The sequence below is a fragment of the Typopeltis vanoorti genome, chromosome 25, assembly GCF_054136105.1.
Source record: "Typopeltis vanoorti isolate ZY-2024b chromosome 25, IOZ_Tvanoo_1.0, whole genome shotgun sequence".
Taxonomy (NCBI): domain Eukaryota; kingdom Metazoa; phylum Arthropoda; class Arachnida; order Uropygi; family Thelyphonidae; genus Typopeltis; species Typopeltis vanoorti.
Window position 1 is genome coordinate 30,041,673 of NC_143573.1, and position 19,331 is coordinate 30,061,003.

The following is a 19,331-nucleotide window of genomic DNA, read 5'->3' on the forward strand; positions in this document are numbered from 1 at the left end:
GATTCAAGCCTGTTCATGGCTTTTTCTACTTGAAGTATGGAAACAATGTCATTCCTGACTGCATGTCTGGTCAATTTTAATTACCACTGATTCTGCCATTAATGCCACGGCTTGTTTCAGGTCCCTGTTTTTCAAAGTCATCACTTCAAGGATATCTGTTTCTCCCGTTTTCAAATGTCACCTTTGATCAAGTTGTTTATTTCCAGCACTCTGATCTCCATTGTCCTAAGCTTCTTCACAGATTTAATTTGCCATCTTCTTGATATTTATTTCTAAAAACTGTGCCTAAAGTCCTCCCATGAAATAGTTTTACACTTGTTCTATGGACTTGTCCATCTGTATTCTCTGAAGTACAAGCTGACTTATTCCTGACAGGAACTATTTTCATATGCTTTCTGGTCTTTTTATTCACTGCATCTTTAACTTCCTGTGTCCAAACCAGGGAGTTCTGATTTTTTTATCCTTGGAGACAACTACTCTGGATATGCCTCTTTGAGTAGTACATCAATCAATGTTTTCTGCAGAGTTTGCCACTGAATGAGCTAAAGGTTTGATATCCTGTTCTCAAAACTGATATCAAGTTTAATGCTACTTTCTTTCATAATGCAATCCCATATAGATGAGCTGCTCAATTTTTTTCCACTTTAGAGTGGAGATACATGCACATCATTTCAATATGACACCTGATTTTATCCTGCTCAAGACTACCATAGTGATCACTGTCCAATTTCATATCCTCAGTACACTCTAGCTGTCCTGCACCAGGGAGAAAACATCACTATCAACAATAATATAGGTCATATTGAGACTTTTCTATATTCCTTGCCTATTCTACTCCACGTATAACTGTGCACATTGTTTTGGAAAAGATTTTCAGTAACTTAACCATATGCCTTTTCCATGCTCTGTAAAACTAAAATATTTGGGTTCTTAGCTTTGCTCTTTTCTCCAAATTATTTCTGAACTATCTTAGTTGTAAAGTGAAAATCCGAACTTTAATACCCTCTGCTATTGGCCTCAAATAACTAACTTGTTATTATTTCATTGTGTCAGTTGCTTTTTCTAAAGCATCAAAAAATTCCTCCACTTCTACCTTAGCAGAACCTACAGCTGGAGGGACCATAGGCACAAACAAATAAGTCTTATTCCTAGTTGCAACTGTAAATGCCCACATCAGTACTTGAGTACTGACTGCCATTCGAGAAGGGGAGGTCAGAAAAAATGCAGGACTCACTTCTTTTCCTTGATTGTCAATGGCCTGGAATAGCATTTTGTATGTTATTGGTGGAACTACTGCACCTAGTTTTTGGTCTTTTTTGTTTTAGTCACTCCTAGGAGGGAATTCTAGTAGAAAGTGTAAATACAGCGTCCATGTTTGCCATTCAGGCTTCTTGAAATGTTGATAGTACTGATCATAACTCTGGTGATTATATGAATGGGGTTTCTTTCAGATTTGTTCCAGCAGCTTAGACTTATTCGCTGTTCTAGTGAATTCCCTGGCGAAAACAACAGGGGTCTCTTTAGTTTAGTTTAAAAAACTTTGTACCTAAATTGTTGTCATGTTGATCACTTGATTTTTAATATTAGTAACCAATTGGCAGTTTGGTCAGCTGAAGTCTTCTCATACTTATGCCAGACATGCTCATTCGCTCACAGCTATTCCAAGTAGATTTAATCTATACAGGGCGCACCACGAGAACTGTTGGACATTAGGTCAGAAGGCCTCTGGTCAGTTCTCCACATTACTGTAGGTTATGTGGAGGTCTCCTCTCAGTTATACAGCTTTGCCCCTTAAGCACCCTGTGTGTGTGTGTGTGTGTGTGTGTGTGTGTGTGTGTGTGTGTGTGTGTGTGTGTGTGTGTGTGTGTGTGTGTGTGTGTGTGTGTGTGTGTGTTCATAACTTGTATTACTATTTGCCTGGCATCTGCTGTATATGCTATTAAAGCTGTATTCAGCTCATTCCCAAAACAGATATTCAGCTATTGAACTGTCGTTCCATTGTTTTCACATCAGTTCTCTTGAAAATAACATAGAAGGAACATCAGGTGCTAAGTTCTTCACCATCTGAAGCCATCATTTAATTAGTGACAACCAGTATGGATTCTATCACTCTCAATTCACAGGACATTTCTTAGTCAATATTATCCACTTTAGAATACAAGTCATTGAAAGGTTTGCAAAAATGATTGGTTATTCTTGACATTTCTAGAGCATTTGATCAAATTTAATATAGAAAACCACTTATGAAGTTATCTTATGGTCTGTCTTTTATCCTTTGCAACTTGGTAATGGTTTCCTCTCTTCATATTCTTCGACTAGTGCTGAGGTACTTTAGGACTTTGTACTTTTCCCGTAGTCTTCCTCCTATACATTAATCATCTTCTCTAATTAACCTGAAATTATATTCATAATTTTACTGACGATAGTATGCTCTGCTTTTGTTAACAAATCTTGTACTGCTAATGTTCTAAGCTTCGAGAACTTCCATAACCATTGCTTTAAATACTGGTCAGCTTGTTATTCTCCAGTTATGCAAAGGCAAACTTTTGCACTTTATACTTCAACAATTCCATCTTTTCTGAAAAAATATCTTACTTGTTCTTACCTCTGATAAGTTAAGGATAAGTGAATCTCTCTTGGAAAAATCAGATTTCTCTTTTTGCACTAACTTATGTTCCATGCCTTTATAACACCAAGATACTGCTACTCAACTGTTAAGACTATGGAAATTCCAAATTCACCCAACCTTAGAATACTGTTCTCATATCTGGGATATTATACCAAAAACATCCCAATAGACGACCATTTTCTATCAACCTCATTCTGATCACTTACTTTCTTTATACAGTAAAAGTGGCAGAAAATTGATCACAAGGAAATAGTGGAAAATCATACATTGAACTGAAAGGATTAGCAGAACCAAGCTACTCTGTTCATGTTCAGTATACATTCCAGGAAATTGATTATGAATGTAGTAAATTTACTTCATTTGTATTTTATGTTTATTTTTCTAAGCAACTTGATACTTTTTAAAGCCGTTTACAAATTATAGAAACAATTGCTTTTGATACTTGCAGTTTTCCCTTTATAAGCTGCTAAACATTGTGATAAGTAATGTGTACAATAAAATAGGGGGAAGTAAAACTACTTTATTGTATTATAGATGTATTGTTTTGTATTTATAATAAAAATACATAGATAGATACACCTGAAAAACTTCTTATTTTGACATGAGATTTCAATTATGCTTTTCATATCTGGGTTTGGTCATGTTTTTTTATCATCATTTTCTTTGAATAAGTTTACTTTATTATTAATCTCCTATTAGCAATGTTCCTCCAAATTAGTCTATTAGTTGTCAACATACTGATATTGTGGTATCTAATATTGCATTCTTCTAAGGCACTCCTGACTTGAATCAAACCATCTAGATTTTTGTCTTCCTCTGGGTCTTTTTTCTACCAAGATGGCAAGAAAAAGACCTCTGATATTACAGTAGTCTGGAAATTTTATTGCTAGGAACACATTTCTGACTGATCCAGAGCTTTGACCTTCCAAGGCATCTATGGTCTACCTTTAACCAGATCATTGCAGGATATAGGAGATGCAAACATTTTGCTAACATTTCTTCTCTCATTCTGTTTAAGTGACACCACCACCTTAGATTAGCCTGTTCACACATTCCTGAATGGAAACAATGTCAACTTTCTAATGTCTTCAATTTTAATATGATTCTGCCATTAATGCCAGCTGTTCAGGTCCCTGTTTTTCCATCATCACTCATATCTGTGGTCTCAAATCCTTGATCAAGTTGTTTATTTCCAGATTGATCTATTGTCTATTTCCAGATTTAATTTGCCATCTTCTTAAAAAAAACTGTGCCTAAATATCTGAAATATTTTACTTGTTCTATGGACTTCCCATTGAGAATACATCTGAAGACTTCTATTTTCCTGCCTATTTTCATAGTTTTGGTCTTTTTATTGTTGATTTTTATGCCAAACAATTAGAGAATCCTGGAGACCTACTCTGGATATGTGAGAGTACATCATCATCTGCATAAAACAATGAGCTAAATTTGATATCTTCAAAACTGATATCAAGTTTAATGCTACTTTCTTTCATAATGCAATCCATATAGATGATGAATAAGAGTGGAGATAATGCACATCCCTGTCTTACACCTGATTTTATATCAAATACCATCTTCCTGTATTTTCCTCAGTTCTAGCTGCTGACTTACAACTTAAATATAGGTATATTGCTCTATATAATCTATTTACTCCATATAACTGTATTGTTTTGAAAAGATTTTCAAAACTTACCATATGCCTTTTCCAGCTCTGTAAAACTAAAATATGGGTTCTTGTTATATTCCCATTATTTCTGAACTATCTTAGTTGTAAAGTGAAAATCCGAACTTTAATACCCTCTGTTTGGCCTAAATAACTATTGTTATTATTTAGTTATTTTTTTATTTTAAAACAGACCACAGCTGGAGGTAAGGATCAGCTTATTCCTATTGCAACTGTAAATGAAAATAGTAAGTACTCTGGTTTAGGGGGAGGTCAGAAAAAAGCAGGACCACCACCAGGAAGAAAAATGGCTGGAAGCATTGATGTTATTGGTGGAACTACTGCACCTAGCCGTAGATCAGGAGGGAATTCTAGAGAAAGTGTAATACAGGTATGTTTCCATACTTTTGAAATTATCTAAACATCATAACTTTATTATATGAATTATTTCTTTCATTTTTTACTTAGATTATTTTTCTAGTGAATTTAACAGGGTCTCTTTAGTTTAGTTTAAAAAACTTTGTACTAAATTGTTTTTTGATCACTTGATTTTTAATATTAGTAAAATTGGCAGTTTGTGAATGAAGTCTTCTCATACTTATGAAGACATCTCCCTCACAGCTATTCAGAGATTTAATCTATACAACCTGCCTGGAGAACTGTTGTATGAGGCCTCTGACATTACTGTAGGCTGGAAACTTTACTGCCAGGAACACACTTCGGACTTGCAAATTGATCCTAATCCAGGTCTTTGACCTTCCAAGGCATCTATGGTCTACCCTTAACCAGATCACTACATGATATAGGAGATGTAAATGTATGCTCTGCAAATGAAAATGGACTAACTCTCCATAATGTGACTATCCAGTTTTCTCTTATCTTTGAAACTTAATGTGGACTTTTTTTTTATGTTAAACTCTGATGCGTTTTCTTTTATATATAGTTCTATCTATTCTGTTCCCTTTCTATACATTTACTGAGTAAATTACAACAGAATGAGACAGGAAAGATTACCAAAGTAAGTGTCTGATGGCAGGGGAAAAGACCCAGAGGAAGAGTCCAAGGTGTAGTGGATTGATGCAGTTAGATGTGATTTAGAAGGCTGCAATATATGATCTGACAGTACTAGAGTCCTGGCAGATAACACACTAATTTGGAGGAAAGTTGTCAATAGGAAGTTAGTAATAATGGAATTTCAGGTAGTACCAGCATAGTAGAGATTCAGAAATTTGATAATGATAAATTATTACTAATTCCTATTTACAGTTTTCTTCCAAATTAATCTGCTATTTGTCAGGTCTCCAATGTTGTCATATCTTACATTTTGGTTGTCTAAGGCAGAGCTTCTTAAACTGTAGGTCGCTACCCCAAATGGGATCACAAAAAATTTGGCAACAGTAAAAGGTTTCTAAATGCAAAACGACCAAAAATTAATTCAAAATCAAATGCATAATGAATCTGAGGTATTTCTGGCAGCGCTCGCCCATGTTGCATCATGCTACTTCACTGCAGCCTTGGTTCTGAACACACAACATAAGAACTTTGCACTAGCATGCTGTCACACCACACAATGCCAACAAACACTGCCAGAAACACATCTGCTCAGATTCAAGACTATTATATTATAATTCTTTATGTAAATGGTAAAATTATATGTATACCAAAGAATTGTTTTGAAATAAATTTCTTTATGATTTATTATCATTAATTTTTGATTTGTATACCTATTTTTATACCTACGTACCCGGGGTCGCATAAAAATTTCTCGGCGAAAAGGGGTCTCAAGTGGGAAAAGCTTAAGAAGCTCTGGTCTAAGGTGCTGCCAACTGCAACAGATCTTGTTCTTCATCTGACACTTCGGCTTCAAACATCTGTTTTGCTATCCTTTCTTCTTCCATTCTGTTTAAAGTGGTATCATTGAAATGCTAATCATGTCAAGTTGTTTCTGATATTTTAATTTTTAATATTCAGATTCCAATTTGATTTTTAATATGATAATATCACTTTAATGCTGGTTATATCAAGTTATTCCTTGTAAATATTTTCATTTTTGATGATTCCACCATTAATATCATTTGTTCATTCTCCTAATTTTTCTCAGAACTGTGATATCTGTGGTCTTTTAGAAATAGAACAGTCTTTGATTGATTGTTTTATTTCTAACTCGGTTCTTAGATCGATAAATTAAAATTGGTTTGAAGTTTAGTGTTTTAGCTAATTTTTTCTCTTTTCCCATATAAATCTGTTCATCTATCTATCCTCACCAGCCTTGCTTATTATGTTATCTGTTTCTTGTTCAGTTTTATATTCTCACATTCAATTTATCTTTTCATAGATGAACACTGAGAGATCTACTGCATTCATCTAGAATTCAACTTTCTGATTATGCCTTCTGAATTATGCAAAGTAGCCAATGTAAAACTCTTATACCTTCGTGTTGGATCATTTGGTGAATATTTATCCTTGTTGCCTTTCCACATTTTGAGTTTCTGACAGTTTTTCCTACTTAATTGATGTGTACACCTGATTGCAGTTCTTTTCAATGTTTTCTGCTACTTGTATTTAGTACTGTTTATCTTTTTTTACAGTAACTGTTCCATCATCCTGGTAACCTTTGTGATATTATTGTATGTTCTCTTTCCAAGTCTTTCCAGTGACTTTTTTTTTTTTTGTTGTTTGTTGTCAATAATTTGCTTTTATAGGTTTTATCTCTGTATTTTTTTTATTATTATTACGGGTATCTCCATGGAGTCAGTAGACTCATCGCGGGAGACCCAAACTAGCAAAACAATATCTGTCATATCTCTTCTTGAATTCATTTACAGATGAAGAGCTCACAACAAAGTCAGGCAATGAATTCCACTCATTCACCACCCTCCAGGCAAAAAACCTTGTTCTGACACCTTTGTTAACCACACTCTTCTTTAATTTCCAGAGATGACCTCTTGTTCTTCCATCACTATCACACAGCTGAAACATTTCCCCTGCATCAATCCTATAAAAACCTTTTAGTAATTTGAATGTTTCTATCATATCCCCTCTTCTTCGCCTATCAACCAATCTCTGCAATCCACAAGCTCTCAATCTATCAATGTAGGGAGCATTTTTTATATCACTCACCAACTTGGTCACTCTTCTCTGAACCCTCTCCACAGCCTCCTCATCTCCAAGGAATCCAGGTGACCAGACCTGAGCACAGTAATCCAAATGTGGAAGTATCAATGCTTTATAAAGGGGAATAATAACCTCTTTATCTCTGGATGTCAGTGTGTTCCTCAACAACCAAGTAATCCTATGTGCAATCTTGGACACCTTAGCAATGTGTCCTCTGAACTTCATCTCCTTATCTACCAATACCCCTAAGTCCCTAGCCTCATCAATCTCTTGGAGTACCTTTCCATCTATGTAGTACACAGCTGGTAATCTTTTAATCCCAAAATGCAAGACTTTACACTTTTCCACATTGAACTGACATCCATTTTCTTTTGCCCATTTTACCAGCTTATTTAAATCCTCCTGCAAACTTTCAACATCAGCTTGATTTTTTATTGCACTACACAACTTTGCATCATCAGCAAACAACTGAATATCTCCCTTTAAGCCGTTTCCTATATCATTTATATACAAATTAAACAACATTGGCCCAAGCACAGAGCCCTGAGGCACACCACTGGTCACCTGCCTCATTCTGGACTCGGCTCCTCCATACACCACCTTATGGTATCTCTCCCTGAGCCATTCTCCTATCCATATCACCAATTTAATATCCATTCCCATCTGCTCCAATTTGCGTAACAGTGTTCTATGGGGTATCCTGTCAAAAGCCTTAGCAAAATCCAGAAGTACCACTGTGTAGCCAGTTCCTTTGTCCAACTCTGATGTTATTCTATTATGGATAGTTAATAGATTGCTAAGGCAGGATCTACCTTTAACAAAACCATGTTGGTCTCTATAGAGTATCATATCCTGATCCACCCATTCTTGAATTTTGTCTTTAACCAACTTTTCCAATACTTTTACCACTACTCCTGAGATGGTGATTGGTCTGTAATTCAATACTGCAGTTTTAGAGCCACCCTTATGCAAAGGAACCACTTTGCCTAACTTCCACTCCCTAGGGACCATACCAGAGTTCAAACTTAAATTAAATATCCAGGTAAGAGGGGTTGACAATTCATTTGCACATTCACGCAACACCCGAGCTGATATTCCATCTAAGCCTACCGCAGTGTTTGCATTTAAGTTTCGCAATATATTTAATACCTCTGATTCTTTAGCTTCAATTCTCACATTAGGTATTGCTATAGGTATAGAGATATCCTCACTTGGGTGATAGACTTTTGAGAAGTGATCACTCAGTAACTCGACTATTACATCTGATTTTGTCACCTCAATACCATCAGCACCCACTAAGGTTATCCTTCCAAAGTCATTCTTCCTCTTACTTGCCACATAGCGGAAGAACTCTTTGGGATTACCCTTGATCTCTTTGGCTAAGGTCTTCTCATAATCTGATTTAGCTTTTCTTACTATGCTGGTAACCTTCCTAGCTTGAGCCTTGTACTGCTCATGGGTGTCCTGATCGCCCTTCTCCTTGTAAATTCTCCATAACATTTTCTTTTTTTGTAGTTCAAGCTTGATACTACTGCTCATCCATCTAATGCCTGCCTTGTTTGACCTCCTGACCATGGGGACACAATCTGATATTGCTTTCCTCAGATACCCGCTGATTTTATCCCAAGCACTGCTAACATCTTTCCCTTGCAATATGTTCTGCCATGGGATGGCTGCAAGCTCACTCCGAAGCTTGTTATAATTGCCTAACCTGTAGTTTCGTACATACCCCTTCTTAATAGAAAAATCCACAGATTTTGCAACCTCCCAAGTCAATACCACATGATCGCTTTCACCAACTGGAGGTAACGAGGTCACCTTACTTATGCATATAACCTCTGAACCAATAACCAGGTCCAACACTCTCACACCACGTGTCCCTTCAGTTACGTGCTGTTTCAAGTAATTATCTCGTAGCAGATGTATGAACTCCATTTCCTTTTTGCTACGTGATATTTCCTCCTTCCAATTGATATCACCATAATTAAAATCCCCCATAATAATCACTAAGCCTTCACTCATTGCACTAAGTTGCTGATGCATGAATTCAATATCTCCCCCTGTACTCCCTGGCCTATAGCAGCATCCAACTGTATATTTGGTTGCATTGGTCACTATTTCGCACCAGACTGCCTCAAATGAACTCTCATTCACATGTCTATCATCATGATATACTACTTTCTTTGGCTGCAACACATCAGCTATCATCAACAGTACTCCTCCTCCTGTTCTATCTTCTCTATCCTCCCTGAAAATACTGTACCCATCACATTCAATTCCAGTGACCACATCTTCTGCTGACAGCCAAGTTTCACTAATGCCTACAACTTTTGGTGAGATTTTACTGACTAATGCCAAAAATTCTTCTCTCTTATTTCTAATGCTTCTAGCATTGGTATACAAAAATTGCAGATTCCCTCTAGATCTTGTACCGGCTTTAGAACTGATATATAAGTCACTAACTACCGTAGTCCTATGCCGATTTTTTCCCCCTCTCTTCTGCAATTTATTCTGCCTATAAGGATCAATAAATACACAATCAGTGCTAAAGTTTCTCTCTCTTACACTCAACCTTTTCAATATTAGTTTCCCTGCCCAATAACTTCAACCTGTTCAGAAAACAATAACTTCTTCAATCTCTTATGTCCTTCCATGTTAAGATGCAGTCCATCTCTAGCATACAACTGCCTTTTTCCTTCAAACACACTCCAAACATCAACAAACTCCAGACCTCTTTTTCTGCACATTCTTGCAATCATATCATTCATTATCATTGCTCGTCTACTTAACTCGTAATTGTCAAAACGAGGCAGCACACACACTATTCTCCCATTGACACTTTTCCTCTTCACAATATCTAATAATGTTCTTAAATCTTTTCCTACCCGATTTATACTACCTCTCAGGTCATTCGTACCCACCATAACTATCATCTTGTCTGTTTCATGCCCTCTCTTTATTGCTAAAGCCACTCTTTCTATTGTACCATCAGCCAAGCACTCCTCATGCATACCACTCTCCATACCCTTAATCATAGAATCACCATATATTTTACCACTATTAACTTCATTCAAGTTCACACTCATGGACTCATTCTCTACACTATTCAGCATGACTCTCCCAGCTTCATTACTCAACTCTCTATTACTTACCCCCCCCACTCTCACTACATCTCATTTCTTCTTGGCCACTTGTGGTTTTATTATGTTGACTCCCAATCACTCCCATACTATTTATTACTGAATCATTCACCAAAGACTCACCCATATGTAATCCTGTTCTAGTTACTTCAGCTAAAGTAATCTCTATAGTCCTAATTTCTCTGTTTAACACATTAAACTCAGCTTTAACTTCCAGTATCTCCTTACCGATCACTTCCACTTCCTCATGAAGAAGATGAAGGTCATTTTTCATTTTCATAAACTCCCGCCGAAGTTCTTCCGCTACGGTCCCGATGTCAGCTTCCATTCCTAAACGCTCCAGCCTATCCCGACACTTCTCACATACGTCGACATTTTCTTTCTTTTCATTTTGCCAGACCGACCACAGATCCTTCACATTTTTCGGTGCATACATGTAGCAGTTTCCGCAACGCATCCATTGCGAAAAATCTAACGCTGAGCCAGCCTTTCGTGTAGTAGTAGAAGTCCTGCGCGCCGCTGACGTACGTTTCTTGTTGGACGCCATCTTTACACGTTGATATAGTGAAACAAACGGCAGTGAAAATACAATATATACAACACAGTTCTAAACAATAATACCACTGAAGGACACTTGTTTCTAACCGATTCACAATTTTAGCACAATTTGTGACAAAAAGCCACACTATATTTAACTTTAAAAACACGTTTTCTAGACTAGCTTAACTCGACCGCCACATTTTCAAAGAGCATATACTGACTTAATTGATGTGATTTCTTCTTATCAAAGACTGTTTCTTTAACTTTTTTTATTTGAGTGTACAGTTCACCTCTAAAATCTGATTGATTCTTTTTAAAGAGTTTGTATATATTTTCTTTTGAATCTGATATTCATTTTTATATTGTTTAGAATTATATGATCATTTTTTGTTTTAAATCCATTGAATAAACCTCTTTGTTTTATCTCTCCAGATCTTCTCCAAACATTTCTGTGTGTGTAAAATTCATCTTACTTTTGTATTTAGATCTCTAATGAGAACCAGCTTTTTTTTTTCTATGTCAATTGCACTCTCTCTCTCTTAATGACTAGAAAAATTCCTGTACTTCTTCTAGCACCTTCTAAAGGACTAAGCACAATTAGTTTTTTCGAAATTTCCATTTCGAAAATCCCATTTCGAAAGTTGTCTACATTCCTCTACATTCCTGTACTCATTTTGTTGCCATTCAAGAAGTTTATTTTTGTTTCTAGTGGCAAACACTATAAATGCTGTCTTCATTCCCTTATCACGACTGCCCAGTTATAATATATATAATTATTTATTTCGAAGTATCTTACCTTCTTTGATCTTCTTCATATCAATAACAATTATACCAGCATGGTATGGTATATTTGTAATTTCTCTGCTAACTCTTTTCCATTGATACTTCTTATGTTGATGGTGCCTTGTCTTCAGTTCTGTTCAGTTTGAAGTGGTTCCAGTAGCTGCATTTTGTTTTTGCCTATCCTGATGAACAGCAAGGACATTGTTACTGAAGTGGCACCACAACTCACTTGACATTTGATTATGTTGTGCCATCATACTTGTCTGTGGTTTCAGCCAGTACAAAATAAAATATAGTCAGGTAAGTTTCAAATTACCTACCCACTCTTGTTTGTTTGTTCAGTTTCTAGATGGATACCTAATAATTTGCATACCATTATGTATGCAAATTATTAGGTATCAGAAATCCTGGGCAATTCTGCATTCTTTTTGCAAGCTATGTGAAGACCTCCTCCCAGTTATTTTTGAAGCTTAAATAACCTTCCCCATATTATTATCGTCTTGGGACTGATTTGCTAAATTTTACAAGTAAAAATGTTTTCCAGTGCACATCCTATATACCAAATTTTAAGTTCCATTCAGCCAGAGCAAGGTTACTTCTTTTTCTCATCAAGGATTGGGCATTCTTCCTTCACAGGAATGGTCTTCCTTTCTCTCTCTCTCTCTCTCTCTGGTCTATATTCTTTATTCTATGGTAGCCAATATCCATACTATATAAGTTCCCATTTCCTTTTCTCTCTATATTTTCCTTAATCTTTAATTGTTCTTGAAAACCTCATTTAATCCTTTCATTATTTTTTAAAACCTCCCTAGCTTAACAATTCAAGGGGTATGCACTAGACTAAGAGAGATACCCTAGTGCTCCAGTTTGGGGTTTTTTGCATAAGACTTTGATTGCCTTATCAAATAAAAATGTAACTCAGAAAATGTAAATAGAAAATTCATTTGGACAGAGCAGAGTTACTGTAATGTATAATTTCAAAATAGTTTGTTACATGGTCTGATTGAAACTAAAATTTGTGATGTTTAGCATTTTGTAAGGATTCCTGATAACAAATTTGAATAAAATCTATTCCAATCAGAATACAGAAATAACTTATTTGTTCTGACTTCCTTATCCACTCTCTCTCTCTCTCTCTTTATTATTCCCCCTACTATAGCCTGGTTTAGAAGCAGCAGTAGCACTGAATGTTTTCAGCAGTAAAGCAGTATTTCCTTTTCTAACTGCCCAGTGTACACATACAAACTTCGAAAATATTTTAAAATTCTTCTGCAACAGCTGGATAATTTACAGTTATTTTTGAGGAGCTGGTTATGCTTAATTTAATTCTTTTATCCTTATTCCTTACACATACATGAGGATTTTGGATAATTTTAATACATGTGGCTGGTTGTAATTCAGATTTTGCTTTATAGTCTTTAATTAACAATTCAGCTAATGCTAGTTATTCTAAATAATTGTTCTTAGATATAAGCTGTTGCTTATATACTATATATATCATGCTTAATGGTCAATTTATTGTCTCTGTACTGTTTCTGTATCTTTTCTTAAAGGTATTTTTTTGAGAACATGGTTATTCATCCAGCTGACTCCAGATTTATTTTGCAAGATATCTATCAATGCTACCTGTTTTGTCACTTCCAGAATTAATACTTAATTTTAGATCATCAAATTTTTCTTGATTTGTACATTTTTTTAATATAGAAATAATTAGTTTAAACTAGTGAAATAAGGAAATTATTAAAATAAAAGATTTTTCTCTTTTCAAACTATTTATAGTATATCTTTTTTACTAGGTAATTGGAGGTGGGCAAGGTTTTGAGACGCCTCCAGGACTTCCTCAACTTCCACCCACTCACATTCCTCCTCCAACACATATACCTCCTCCATTTATGGCTCCTCCTCCCGATCTTAGTGTCCCTCCTCCACCAGTACCACCACCTCCTCCACCACCAGGAATTCCACCTCCAAGCATACCACCACCAGTTCCTGGGGTGCCACCTCTCTTTGGGACACCATGTTTCTCTATACCTCCACCTCCTATATCCAATGATAGATCAAACCAGTATGATGAACATATGAACTTCTATAATGGTAATCAAAACCAACACTCTCAATATGAGGAATCTACTCAGCAAAGCTGGGCTAGTTCACCACGTGATCGTGATCGTACCCGTGATAGAGACAGAGAACGAGAAGAGCGTGATCGAGACCGAGAGCGTGATCGAGATAGAGAGCGTGACCATACAAGGAATTATCCACGAGAATATCACAGGGAATATGAACGTGAATGGCCACCTCCTCCTGGTCGTGCACCACGTACTGAAGAAGATCATGAGAGACGAAGATATAGAGAGTATCGTGAACGCAGTACTAGAGAACGAGAAAGGGAACGAGAACATGTCGATCGAGAATATGAAAGAGAAGATAAAGATCGTGACAGAGAACGAGAACGTGATCGTGACAGAGATAGAGATAGGGAGCGGCGACACCGTGATCACCGTGATAAAGAAGAAAGACATCGGGAAAAATCTCGAAGAAGACATCATCACGATGAAGAGGAAGAACATCGTTCTTCACGTCACAAGCATAAAAGATCTAAGAGGGAAAAGGAAGAAGAATCAGCATCATCAGAAAAAACTGAGGCACCTGAAGGTGGAAATGGAGAAGAGAGTGAACAAAAGAGCTGAGTTATTATTAAGTGAATTGAGGTGTCCTGTGATTGTAATGTGGTTATGTTTTAAACTTTCTTTGATTTGTTCTTTTATATAATGATTTTTTTTTTATTGAATTAAGAAAACACTTTAGTCAGTAAATATGATGCAATAGTTAATACTTTATTCCCACTGAATTTATCTATTGATTGCGTGCTGCATTTCTAAGCAGTCATATTTTATACCACTGTGTGCATGTTCCAGTTAGGCTGCAAATATACTAGTTTAAAACGTATTGTAAATTCAAGTTATTTACAAGTATTCACAGTTTGTAAATATTCATCTTTTAAATTCATCATGTGTAACTTTCATTCTTGTTAATTCTTTGATAATATAATATGTTTTAAACTAGTAGGTAAGTGGACTATTTACCAAGTCATCTGATACCGAAGATTTTTAAGGTGCTGTTTAAAATGCATCATGCAGTCTCTTTCTCTCTCTTTCTCTTCAGTTTTTTTTTTTTTTTTTTTTTAAATTAAAGCCTGTTATATCAATATTCATAACATTAAGAGAGTTGATATTATTTAGTTATAAATTTGAAAACAAGGAAACAAATTTATTTGGCAAATGTGTTTTTAAATATTGTTTGATTTTCTGTAAACTACCAAATCCTGATATGGAACAGAAAAATGAAGTTTGTAGTTCATGTTTATATAATAAACTTCACACTCTTTTAAAACAACATACACCTTCTAAAAATTGTCATTCAATTATACAAATTAACTAAAAATTGGTGCACTCAGTATAATCCTGGGAACACAAGTATAATTTTCTTTTAAAAATGCAGTTCAGTCTCATCATAATTATAATTAAAGTATTAATAAGCTGAAAATTTCATTTGAATGTGTACTATAAATTTCTCAATGTATTTGCAGCTCACTGCTGCAGACCACTTGTTTTAAGTGCTAAAAATTTCTGTGTGTTTAAAATATGTGTGTTACATATATTTTATGTCTTTGTAGTGCTTGATTTTACATTGAACACATGTGGGTCTTCCCTGTCCTGCTGTTGTCTCCAGAATATTGTTTTTTGGAAAAATCAGTTCAATTATGTTTATAGCCAGTAGCACATACAATGATTAGTAAATTATTATATTCCTTTGATGTGTTTTTTTTTTAAATAAAATCAGCACTATGAAATCCAATTTTTTTTTTTTTTTAATCTTTATAAAATAGTAATTTCAGTTTATTGTTAATCATGAAATTTAGTTCTTTCATATAATTGTTGAAAATGAGGATATTTGTGTCTTCACTGCTTTATTGCTGAATTTGATCACTCAAATATGTTTATTGTGTATAATACCATTCATGTACAGTAACATATAAAAATCTGGATACCCCAGGATCTAGGCTATGTTAGATTACTGGGATTTTGAATTTTATACCTTACTGTAATAGATTTTTACATGCCATGAAACTGCTCACATTACATCACCAGACTCATGAATCAGTATCAGAAAATGCCTTTTATATATTTTTATATTACACATCATCTTCTTTATATGGGCAGTTCCTCTCAAAGTTTTTGTTTATACATGATCCAAAGTCTGAAATTACATTTGCTTTGCCTGCCCAGCACCACAGAAAGTTAGCATAGATTTATAATATAATATTGAAGTTTTTTTTAAGGGTAGAAATTGTAGACATCAGGTTTCTTTTAGTTAATGTATGTGAGTGCCTGCATCTAATTATAATGTTGCTCAGACTCCCCCCCCCCCAACAAAAGAAAATGAAGCTGATGAGTGGCAAAATTACAAACACTAAATTACTTGTATTTAAAAGATGAAATCAATGGTTTGATTATTTTGAGAGTTTGCAGAGAATGCCATTATAATTCTGAGTTTCCAAAGAGTTGATGTAGAGGAATAATCAAATGTAATATAATAAAAATATGTGAATCAGTTATTAAATTTAAATCATGCCTTGATAACAAAAACATAAAAATATGTGCTGTTAGCAAAAATACAATATTTGGAGAAAAATGTTCTAATTCTTTTTTTTTTTTGCATTGAATACATTGATTAGATACTTAGACTTGGCAATTATCCATTAAAATAAATTTTGCCAGTTCATTAATGATACAAATTCTGTTATCAGCAGACAGAATTTTCAAAGATGCTTTTGGTCACAAATGATGGTGATGAAGAAACAAATCACTTACCTAACTTGTCTCAAGATTTACCATCCCAGTTGACTGAGTGGTTAGTGTATCTGTTCTCAACAGGCTGCAGGTTCAAATCTTGCCTAGGGCATGGGTGTTTGTAATTGTCTTTACATGGGAAACGTTCATTGCACAGTGCAAGAACACCGCTCTGCTTATTGGAGACCTGAAATGACTTGAAGATCCATATTTGGTTTCTAGAGCAGTATGTCTTGATTATGTAAAAAGAATGTATTAAATGAATAAACATGGAAAATGAAAAAAAAAATCCTTAGCCCCACTCACAGTATAAAAAAATATAAAAGGTTTACAAATAAACTTTTTTCTAGGTGGGAGCCACATAAAAAAAATTAATAAAATATTATGATATGGCAACTGTTACTGATCTGATGATCATTGAAACTCTTGCCATGCTGTTAGTTCTATTCTGCTATTGCTGTAGTCATAGTGAGTATGTGAAAAAACAGATTGTAGTTATGCATTTCCACAATTTAATGCAAACTTCTACATTTATCACAGGTGAATGGTCTGTTGGGGGGGGGGGGGAGGTGAGAAAGTGGAGATAGCTATATGAAGGTTAACATACACAATGTCCCAGAAGTGATAGGGCAGTTGCGGGAACAGTAGTCACTATTTCATTATTTTATAATATATTATTCGTTGTTGTTTATTTTCACAGTATTGATGACAACACAAAATGATAACAAAATAATATTAACTTATTTGTTTGATATTTTGCTGGTACTATATCCAGCATCTTCAGAGCACAAAAACAGTTTGTCATAGTACGTGAAAGAACAACAATTTGGTATAACATGGGACTAGTTTAAAAAAATTGTAACGACAACAAAAGGAGCTAAAGTTCTAATTAGCTGCCATCTATTTTGAGAAAAAAAAAGAAAACAAACATTAATTAGATCTTAAAATGACTGTTTCCCAGATTTTTGGTAAATTTATATGGCCATACTTGTTGATGAGGCTTAGAGTATGTTTTTAAAGCTTCTGTTGATTCCAAAAACAATCTCTCTGACTTTTGACTTCTGTGTAGTACTTTTGTTTACTTCCAATTGATCCTGTGTGAAGTGGTATCCAAGGCATGGTCTTCTAGATCCAACTTGCCATATGCTGTTTAAATGTATTAAAAAATCTGGGAGTCAGTCATTTTAAGATCTAATTAATATTTATTTTCTTTCTTTTTTTCAACATAGATGGCACCTAATTAGGAATTTAGTTCCTTGTGTTGTCCATTAGCAATTTTTTTTTTAAATTAACCCCAATGTTGATTCTCGTAGATAGGCTTATACGTTGGTTATGCATTTCTAAATAACTTAGGGAATTGAAACAACGTAGATACGAATATAAATTAAATAATACTTTAATAGATATTTCCGATATTTCGGCAATGTCTCATTGCCATTTTCTAAAGGAACTTACAGAAAGGCAGGAGCACACAGGCCCTAACAATACAGTAACTGGAAAAATGATCATTTTTCCAGTTACTGTATTGTTAGGGCCTGTGTGCTCCTGCCTTTCTGTAAGTTCCTTTAGAAAATGGCAATGAGACATTGCCGAAATATCGGAAATATCTATTAAAGTATTATTTAATTTATATTCGTATCTACGTTGTTTCAATTCCCTAAGTTATTTAGAAATAACCCCAATGTTATACCAAATTGTTGTTGTTTTGCATACTGTGACAAACTGTTTTCTCCAAATTTTTCGCTGCATATATAATATCATCGAAATATCAGCAGATAAGTTAATATTATTTTCTTATCATTTTATGTTGTCATCCATACCATGAAAATAAATAACATGTACTGTGAACACATAAACCTTTCCACACATATTGTTCATATTGATTTATGCTTGATGTTATTGAGCGATAAATTATATCTTGTACATATGTTGAATATATACGGTGTTCTGCTAATAAAATTTAAAAATTTATTTTTCTGCCTATGTTGTGGATTCTCTGCCTTATTACTTTTGGGCCACCCTAAATATGGAAATCCTCAGATAAACTTGAGGGCAGCATATGTAGGGTGCTAATTCAGTTTCATAGCTAGGCATGAAACATTTTTCATTTCTGCTTCACCATAAGTTATGCATGAATTTTCCCATATGTTTGATAATCAGTTAATATTGTAATAAACCAAATAAATATTGAAGTTATATCAACTAAGGTAAATAGAGCCTAATTGGAAGAAAGAATGGTAAAAGTAATAAATTATTTTTCTCACTATCTGACTAGGCTTAATTTGAAAATAAAGTGAAACCTCAGGATGCCAGTTTCTGAGGCTTTTTTACAGTAATGCCCATGTGTATACTGTCCTAAGCATTGATACATATGGTTTATACTGTGAGATTTTAGTTTCCTGCCACAAACTGTTTTTTGTTTATTTATGCTTAAAAAATATTGATTATCAACTTTTCTTTCTAAAATATTTGATTAATTTGTAATTTGACCAAAAAATTATTTTGACAGTTGACTATGCATAAATTGTGTAGCAATTTGTGCACATTTTAACAACATAATGCTAAATATTTTAACTGGGATTATTTTTATTTTATTTTATTTTTTT

General features: G+C 34.6%; 1 protein-coding gene across 1 annotated transcript in view; it reads left to right on the plus strand.

Annotated features, from left to right (window-relative positions):
* Window positions 1–15,687, plus strand: part of LOC150092630 (uncharacterized) — a 100,600-nt gene extending 84,913 nt beyond the window's left edge. The window contains exons 4-5 of the mRNA XM_090414640.1: window positions 4,489–4,686; window positions 13,669–15,687. Of these exons, the coding sequence (XP_090270766.1) occupies window positions 4,489–4,686; window positions 13,669–14,562 (1,092 nt within the window). The 3' untranslated portion in view covers window positions 14,563–15,687. The remainder of the gene's footprint in view (window positions 1–4,488; window positions 4,687–13,668) is intronic.
* Window positions 15,688–19,331: the final 3,644 nt, after the last annotated feature.